Raw genomic sequence first — 9,877 nt, 5'->3', positions numbered from 1 at the left:
TGTGTCTACAGTCAACAGTGCTGGTCGTGGATACGGTGCATCCTCAGCATGTGGCCATGGTGCACATTTGTCCTATTTTTCTGCAGCTGGCCGTGTTATTGAGCCACAACATGCAGAAGAGTTGGTGGAATGGATAACAAAGCCCTCCTCATCCTCTTCATTCTCTGTCACCCAGGCTCAGAGTAGTTTTCCTGCCAATGCAGCTGCCAAAGCGGCCTATTCCATCGGCTCAATGTCAACAGTCACTCTTTCCCTAGCCCCACCATCATGCACGGAGGAGTCCCCCAAACTATTAGTCTAGAATGTCAGGTACATGCTGCAGGAGCATGTGCAGCGATTTGAAGGCTCCGATGATGGTACCTAGGTTGAGGAAGGGAGTAACATGAGCCTAGAGAGAGGGGGTGCCCAAGAAGGTCAAGAAACTAGCAGTCATGTTCCCCAAGCTGCAGCATACTGCCAAGTTTGCTCAGGTGACGAGGAGGGAGGGGATGATGAGGTCACTGACTCTACTTGGGTGCCTGATAGAAGAGAGGAGGAGGAGGCACATCTCCAACAAGCAGCTTAAGGGCAGCCACCCTATTGCATCACACCATAGAGCTAAGCAGGTTCAGGGCACTGCTGACTCCCCACATATTTTGAAAAGTTCTTTGGTGTGGGCCTTTTTTGACACATGTGCAGCAGATCGCACTGTTGCTGTTTGCAACATATGTCTGAAGCGTATCAAGCTTGGTCAAAACAGAAGCCGATTGGGCACCACATGCTTGACCAGACATATGACGACCTCCCATGCAGTCCATTGACAACAGCACTTAAAAGACCCACATCAAAGAACAGGGCGGACCTCTCCTTGCTCCTCATCAGCTGAGATCTCCAACCCCACTATACCTCCAGTCCTCTCAGAAACCTGCACTGAGAGGAATGAAGGTATACAAATAGGTGTCCCAAGTACTTGCGGCCAATCTGCTAGCGGTACACCAACATTGGATTTTAGCAAGCAAATTTCCCTACCCCAGTTGCTAAACCGTCAAAAGAAATTCAGTCCCAGCCATCCACATGCTCAGCATCTGAATGCTAGCTTGGCCAAATTGCTAGCACTGTAACTGCTGCCATTTCAGCTGGTAGACTCTGCCCCCTTTTGGGAATTTGTGGAATGTGGAGTACCTCAGTGGCAGGTTCCGAAATGCCATTTATTTTCACGGAAGGCCATTACGGCTCTCTACCAGCATGTGGAAGGCAATGTCTTGGCCTTGTTGGACAGGGCGGTCAGCAGTAAGGTGCATATTACTGCTGACTCATGGTCCAGCAGGCATGGACAGAGACGTTACCTTTCTTTCACAGCGCACTGGGTAACTCTGCTGACAGCTGGGACGGATGCAGTATTGTTGGAGCTTGTTCCGCCACCATGCCTCCAAAATGCTAATGGTGATTCTGCCACAGCTCTCTCCCCCACCCCCTCCTCTTGTTCTTCCTTTATGGCCTCTGCCTCTGCAGATTTGAACTAGCTGTGCTCCGTAGGCATTCAGGGGGCTACACAAACACTCAGGCATAAAGATGCCATGCGATGCTTGAGTTGGGCTGCTTAGGGGTCAGGAGCCACACTGGGGCAGAGATTCTGTCAGCTCTACAGGGGCAGGCTCAGAGATGGTTGATGCCACACCAGCTTCATCTAGGAATGGTTGTATGCGATAATGGCACCAACCTCCTCTGCCCTTCGACAGGGACACTTGACCCATGTTCCCTGTTTGGCTCACGTCCTGAATTTGGTGGTGCAGTGGTTCTTGAGCAGGTACCCTGGCTTACAGGATCTCCTGAGGCAGGCCAGGAAAATCTGTATTCATTTCCGCTGGTCATATAATGCCAGTGCTCAGCTGGCTGACATTCAAAGAGAATGCAGTCTGCCCAAGAACTACTTTATTTGCGACATGCCCACCAGGTTGAATTCAATGTTGGCAATGCTGCAGCATCTGCACATGCAGCAGAGGGCCGTCAATGAGTACCTGTGTGAGTATGGCACCAGGACAGGGTCAGGGGAGCTTAGCTTTTTTTCGCCACACCAGTGACTACTGATCAAGGATGAATGCACTGTCCTGTCACCATTTAAGGAGGCCACGAGGATGGTGAGAAGTGACAGTGCATGCATCAGTGATACTGTCCCTCTTGTCTTCCTGTTGGAGCACACGCTTCATGGAATAATGAACATGGCACTTGAGGCAGAACAGCGGAAGGAAGAGGAGAACTTCCTTACCTCTCAAGGCCCCCTTTATCTAGATCCTAGTATTCCTGCAGACCCGCCGATCACACAGGAAGAGGAGGTGGCGGATAACACTCAGCATCAGCAGCAGTCTTCAAGAGATCGTTTGCAGTCCCCAGAAACCCATGGACTTGTACTTGGCTGGGAGGAGGTGATTGAGGATTATGTGATCCTTAGTGACCCAGAGGACTCAGAATCGAATGCCTCTGCAAACTTATGCTGCATGGCCTCCCTGATACTGCAAAGCCTGCGAAAGGACCCTTCGTGGTATCAAGGAGAGGGATCATTACTGACTGGCAACCCTTCTTGATCCACGTTACAAGGGTAAGGTTGCAGAACTTATCCAGCCTTTGCAAAGGGAGCAGAGGATAAAACATATTCGGGAGGACTTACATAAAGGCTTGTGCAATGTGTTTCCAAAGCCTGGGAGGTTACAAATCCCTGGTGCTGGACAACGTGTTGCTGAGGTTTCATTCAGTCACAGAAAGAGCAGTGGAGAAGGTGGCCGGCTGTCCGATGCCTTCAGACAATTCTTTAGTCCTCTGCCCCTAAGTCTGATCAGTTCCAGCAACCAACGCCAGAGTCTGAATTACATGGTGCAGGAATATCTAGGGGCAAGATCAGACTTGGAGACCTTTCCACCAGAACGTCCACTGGGTCTTGAGGATGGAGCACTGGCCAGAGCTTGCTCAATATGTAACTGAGCTACTGGCCTGTCCTGCATCCAGTGTTCTTTCTGAACACACATTCAGTGCTGCTGGAGGCTTTGTAACCAATCACAGATTGCGCCTGTCCACAGACTCTGTTGATTGGCTCACATTCATAAAAATAAATCAGTCTTGGAACACCAGCTACCAAGCACTTGATGTTGATGTAACTGATTGATTTTTCTATGGATGTGGGATCCCTTGAAGACTACATATGCTGAGTGACTATCCTATTATGCTGAGAGACTATCCTATTCCTCCTCAATCTTCATGATGATAGCTTCTAGGAATATTTTCGGTTCAGGGCACCACACCCACTGCCTAAAGCCCAATTTTTCTGTCGCTGTTTAACAGGGACGTGTAATTACAATTTTTGATCTAATATTTCACAGTAGGGCCTGATCCTGCGCTCAACAAAAGTATCTGTGAGGCTTTACAGTGTTGTGCCACCACCACCACCACTACCGCCTAAGGCCCAATTTTTATGTCCCTGTTTAAAAGGGGCATGTAATTAACATTTTTGATCTAATATTTCACAGTAGGGCCTGTTCCTGCACTCAACAAAAGTATCTGTGAGGCATTACAGTGTTGTGCCATCACTACCACCGCCTAAGGCCCAATTTTTATGCCCCTGTTTAACAGGGGTGCGTAATTAAAATTTTTGATCTAATATTTCACAGTAGGGCCTGATCCTGCACTCAACAAAAGTATCTGTGAGGCTTTACAGTGTTGTGCCACCACCACCACCACCACCGCCTAAGGCCCAATTTTTATGTCCCTGTTTAAAAGGGGCATGTAATTAACATTTTTGATCTAATATTTCACAGTAGGGCCTGTTCCTGCACTCAACAAAAGTATCTGTGAGGCATTACAGTGTTGTGCCATCACTACCACCGCCTAAGGCCCAATTTTTATGCCCCTGTTTAACAGGGGTGCGTAATTAAAATTTTTGATCTAATATTTCACAGTAGGGCCTGATCCTGCACTCAACAAAAGTATCTGTGAGGCTTTACGGTGTTGTGCCACCACTACCACCACCTAAGGCCCAATTTGTATGCCCCTGTTTATCAGGGGCACGTAATTAAAATTTTTGATCTAATTTTTCACAGCAGGGCCTGTTCCTGCACTCAACTAAAGTATCTGTGAGGTTTTACAGTGTTGTGCCACAACCACCATTGCTTAAGGCCCCAATTTTTATGCCCCTGTTTAACAGGAGTGCGTAATATTTCACAACGGGGCCTGTTCCAGTACCAAGAGTACCTCCTCAACAGAGTTACAGAGGTGATGATAACCCTTCCCTATGTTATCCAAAACACTTAAAAATAGTTTTTTTGGCTGGAGCTAGACTTACAAAATATACCTGTTGCAAATTACAAACAGATTTAACTTAAGAACAAACTTACAGTCCCTATCTTGTTTGTAACCCAGGGACCGCCTGTACACCGCTGCTGTTCAGACTATATAGGGCCTGGAGGCCCACGCATTTTTTTATTATTTGGGTGCGGGGTTCCCCTTAATATCCATACCAGACCCAAAGAACCTGTTAATGGGCTGGGGGGGGGGGGGCAACATTACATTACAGCCGCAAGCAGTTTTAAATGACTTTTATTCCTTTATAAATGTAATTTTGTGCAGGGACTGTTCTAAACATGGGAAACATGTGCCACTATAGACACCCTCCAGGCACGATATTTAAAGGATATTTAAAGGAATATTTCACTTTTATTGTTTCACTTTAAGCATTATTAAAATCACTGCTCCCAAAAAAACGTCCATTTATAAAACTTTTGTTTGCATTGATACATGTCCCCTGGGGCAGGACCCGGGTCCCCACACACTTTTTATGACAATAACTTGCATATTAGCCTTTAAAATTAGCACTTTAGATTTTTCACGTTCGAGTCCCATAGACTTTAACGGTGTTCGTGTGTTTGCACCAATCTTTTGCCTGTTCGCATGTTCTGCCGTGAACCGAACTGGGGGTTGTTCGACTCATCCCTACTATCTATCTTCTATCTATTTATCTCTCTTGATCCATCTATCGATCTATTAATGTATTGATTCTGTTTGTCTACCTGTCCTTCTAACTTTCTATCTATCTATTCGATATTTGTCTATCCTTCTATCTATCTAGCTATCATTCCTCATATTTACCTATCTGTGCATCTATCTATGTTATCTATTATGTTATCTATTTATCTGTCTACTTGTCCATTTTTTTTATCTTTCAGTCTATTTACTATCCTATCTACCTATTTTTCTATCTGATAAGTAATCTATGATCTATCTATCTATCTATCTATCTATCTATCTATCTATCTATCTATCTATCTATCTATCTATCTATCTATCTATCTATCTATCCACTAACTAATTGATATCTACTTAGTTGTCTAAATATCCATCTACTATACATATTAATGTATATATTATATTCTCTATTTGTCTACCTGTCCATCTAACTATTTTTCTATAGATAAGAATGAATGATAGACAAATAGCTAGATAATAGATATCTTTGTTGATATATTAATAGATAGATGGACAAGTAGATGAATAGATAACATTGATGCACAAATAGGAGGACAATAGGTAAGTTAACTGATAGATACTGTAGATAACCAAGAAGGTAGATTAAAAATAGAATGAATTGATAGAAAGATAGATGGATAGACAGGTAGACAAATAAATAATAGAAAGAATATGTTAATAGATGGATAGCTAGCTAGATAGATAGATAGATAGATACGAACGAACAGACTTGGCCACACATGACCAGACTAAGTCCATTTGAAAGTCCGATAGATAGATAGATAGATAGATAGATAGATAGATAGATAGATAGATAGATAGATAGAATATTATAGAGAGACTTTTTGTCTATCTATGCATCTATTTTGCTATCTATCCACTAAGTCTATTTGTCTGCCTGTCTATCTATCGCTCTACTAACTTATCTATTCTATTATCTATTTACTTGTTCATCTATCTTTAATAATGTATCAAATTATGTATCTATTCTCTACATATTTATCTATCTTCTATTTTTTTTTTATATATTATCTACCTATTTTTCTACTATCTATCTTTCTATCAGCTAAGTTAACCACTAGAGATCCGCGCTATACCCGAATGACGGCTACAGCGTGGACCTGCTTTGCAGGGACGACGTCTATTGACGTCGTCCCGTGCACGAGCGGCCTGCGCGCCTCCTGAGGGGCGCACACGGCGCGCTCTGTGATCAGGCGAGTCTATGAGACTCGCCTGATCACGGATCGGAGCAAGGGGTCGATCCCGACCCCTTACCACGTGATCAGCTGTCAGCCAATGACAGCTGATCATGTGACACAACAGAGCTGGTAATCGGCTATTTTTCCTCCTCGCGCTGACAACGCGAGGAGAGAAAAAAAAAGCTGATCACCGGTGGCCGTGAGAGGGAGTTCAGTCCCGATCATGGTCAGCTCATCAGTGCCCACCTGCCCCCTGCCAGTGCCACCCAGATATTAAAAAAGTGCCACCCAGCAGTGCCACCCATCAGTGCCCATAGTGCCACCCAACATTGCCCACAGTGCCACCTATCAGTGCCCACAATCTGCCTCAACAACAGTGCTGCACCTCAGTGCCACATATCCATGCCCATCAGTGTCATCTACCAGTGCCAATCAGTGCCACCTATCAGTGCCACCTATCAGTGCACATCAGTCCCATCTATCAGTGGTACCTATCAGTGCCACCCATCCGTGCCACCCATCCGTGCCACCTATCAGTGCCATCTTATCTGTGCCCATCTTTGCCCATCAGGGCTGCCTTATCTGTGCCCATCAGTACTGCCTTATCTGTGCCTATCGGTGCCACCTTATCTGTGCCTATTAGTGCCGAACTAAACTGTGCCTATCAGTGCCCACCAGTGCCACCTATCAATGCCCACCAGTGCCGCCTCATCAGCGCATTTCAACGAAGGAGAAAAATGGCCTGTTTGCAAAATTTTATAACAAACTATTAAACATTGATTTTTAATTTTTTTTTATTTTGCATCTTTTTTTGTTTGTTTAGCAAAAAATAAAACTCCCAGCTGTAATTAAATACCACCAATAGAAAGCTCTATTTGTTGGAAAAAAATGATAAAAATTTCATTTGGGTACAGTGTTGTATGACCACGCAATTGTCATTCAAAGTGCATCAGTGCTGAAAGCTGAAAATTGGTCTGGGCAGGAGGGGGGTTTAAGTGCCCAGTAAGCAAGTGGTTAATAGATGTTTAGCTATCTATCTAAGATAGATCGATAGATAGATAATAAGTATGTTAGATGATAGATAGATAAATATGTAGATAATAGGTACATTAGTTATTAAAATATAGATAGACAGGTAGATACATAGATTATAGAATATATAAGATAGATGCACAAATAGATAATAGGCTAGCTAGAGCTAGATAGGCAAATTGGTAAAGATAGATAGATAGATAGATAGATAGATAGATAGATAGATAGATAGATAGATAGATAGATAGATAGATAGATAGATAGATAGATAGATAGACAAAAAGTCTCTCTATAATATCTATCTATCTATCTTTACCAAATTTCTGTTTGTACAGCTATCTTATCTATTCTATAATCTATATATCTATCTGTCTATCTATAGTTTAATAACTAATGTACCTATTATCTACATCTATCTATCTATCTATCTATCTATCTATCTATCTATCTATCTATCTATCTATCTATCTACCTACCTACCTACCTTATAATCCATCTGATAGGTAGATAATAGATACAATAGTAGTTAGATAGACAAATATGTAGTGAATAGATAAGTGATTTGATACATTTTAGAAGGGCAGAGAGATAGATAGACAGGCAGACAAATAGGTAGATAATAAATAACTTAGTTAATAGATAGATAGATATTGTAGAGGGACTTTTTGTCTATCTATCAACTAAGTTATTTATTATCTACCTATTTGTCTGCCTGTCTATCTATCTCTCTGCCCTTCTAAAATGTATCAATGACTTATGTATTCTCTACATATTTGTCTATCTATCTACTATTTTATCTATTAACTACCTGTCTATCAGGTGGATTGAAAGGTAGGTAGATAGGTAGATAGGTAGACAGACAGACAGACAGACAGGCAGGCAGGCAGATAGGGTCTTTCTTGCAGACCGTCTCATACATTTTTGCACATAAGTTCTCTCTGTATATTCTCATCTTCTGCCCCAAAATAACAACAATGAGAAATGTGTGTGATAAGATCTCTCCATTCTACACCCGCTGGTCGCCGCCTGCAAGGGGGCGGGGCCTGATTCCTCACCCGGGTGGGGTGTTATATAAGCCGCGGGTAAGGCTGCCAGTCAGTTGTGGCTCCCGACTGGACATGATGACGGGCAGAGAGGGGCCCCCAGGAGCCCCCCGAAGCACAGGATTTGGCATTCAGGAGATTTTGGGACTCAATAAGGACCCACCGACCCCTCCCAGGGGCCACCTTGCCCCCATCCCCCCAGGGGCCCATCTACTGGCAGCCCGCTCTGGTTTGGGGCTCTTGGGGGCCACAGCCATTCCCACATTCTATGGCCAACCGGCCCTATTACTGGGGGAGCCACAGGGGCCACACAGAAGTCCGGGGCCCGAGGAGGAGAGCCGGACCTGCAGCTCAGGTGAGTCAGGAGATCCTCATTCCGATATGTCAGTGACAATCCTCTCTGATTATAGCGAACGAGAAGAAGAGCAACTCTCTACCATACCATTACCAGGAGCTTACCACTTGTATCAATACTTTACACCTTATATTATTATTATGTCATTTATATCAGTATTTTACAATTTATATAAAAATTATACATTTTAAATCGGTATTGTGCAATTTATATTAGCAATGCACAATTCATAATAACATTGTTACATTTATATCAGCTTTATTCTATTTATATCAACATTATACAATGTGTATTTATATTATACTATTAAAATAAACATTATACAGTTTATATCTACAATATGCAATCTATGTCAATATTATGCAATTTATAACAGTTTCTTCTACTTTATAACAATATTTTTCAATTCAAAACAATAGTATACCATGTATATTAGTATTATACAGTTTATATCTAGAATATAAAATGATACAGTTTATCTAAAAAATATACAATTTATTTCAATATTATACCATATATACAGTTTATATCTACAATATACAAATAATATCAGTATTATACAGTTTACTTAAAAATAACACTATTTCTATTAATTGTATACAAGTATTATACAGTTTATATACAAATTATATATCAGTGTTATACAATTCATATGAAAATTCTATAATTTGTATTGTTATGCAATTTATACAAGCATTATACAGTTCATATCTACATAATACTATTTATTTAATTTTTATCAACATTATTCAATACATATCGTATTCTTATAATTTATAAGGATAGCAGTTAATATCCATATTACGATTTCTAACAATATCTCTTAGATATGATAGCAGTAAACGATATAGAATGCTATTATAAATTGTAAGAGATTTTTGATTAATTGTATAAAATTAGTGATACAATTTATACAAAACATGTACCATTATTATCAGCATCATACGATGTATAATAGTTTCTTATAATACAATAACAATGTGCTGTATTCATTGTTTATATTAGTAATTGATGTATATTGTCATAAACTGTATAAAATTATATAAACTGTATAATTTACTGTATCATTTGTAATATACTATTATAAATTGTATCCGTATATACAGTATTGATATATTTACACCAATATATTACAATTTAAACAGTATTTTTTAACTTCTGTGAGTGTAATGTAATTTATATCGGTTTCATTCAATTATTGTCAATACCCTTCCATTTTTATTACCTATATTATACAATTGGAAAATATTTAACATCAT

At 41.2% G+C, this 9,877-nt stretch overlaps 1 protein-coding gene across 2 annotated transcripts in view; it reads left to right on the top strand.

Annotated features, from left to right (window-relative positions):
* Positions 1-8,324: 8,324 nt before the first annotated feature.
* Positions 8,325-9,877, top strand: part of VSX2 (visual system homeobox 2) — a 55,918-nt gene continuing 54,365 nt past the window's right edge. For both annotated transcript variants that reach the window (XM_077463670.1, XM_077463669.1), the window contains exon 1: positions 8,325-8,618. In XM_077463670.1, coding sequence (XP_077319796.1) covers positions 8,339-8,618 — 280 coding nt within the window. In that variant the 5' untranslated portion in view covers positions 8,325-8,338. The remainder of the gene's footprint in view (positions 8,619-9,877) is intronic.

The sequence above is a fragment of the Lithobates pipiens genome, unplaced genomic scaffold (assembly GCF_037356315.1).
Source record: "Lithobates pipiens isolate NorthernLeopardFrog02 unplaced genomic scaffold, aLitPip1_a1.2 Scaffold_30, whole genome shotgun sequence".
Taxonomy (NCBI): Eukaryota; Metazoa; Chordata; class Amphibia; order Anura; family Ranidae; genus Lithobates; species Lithobates pipiens.
This window is presented reverse-complemented; position numbering and strand designations above follow the sequence as displayed.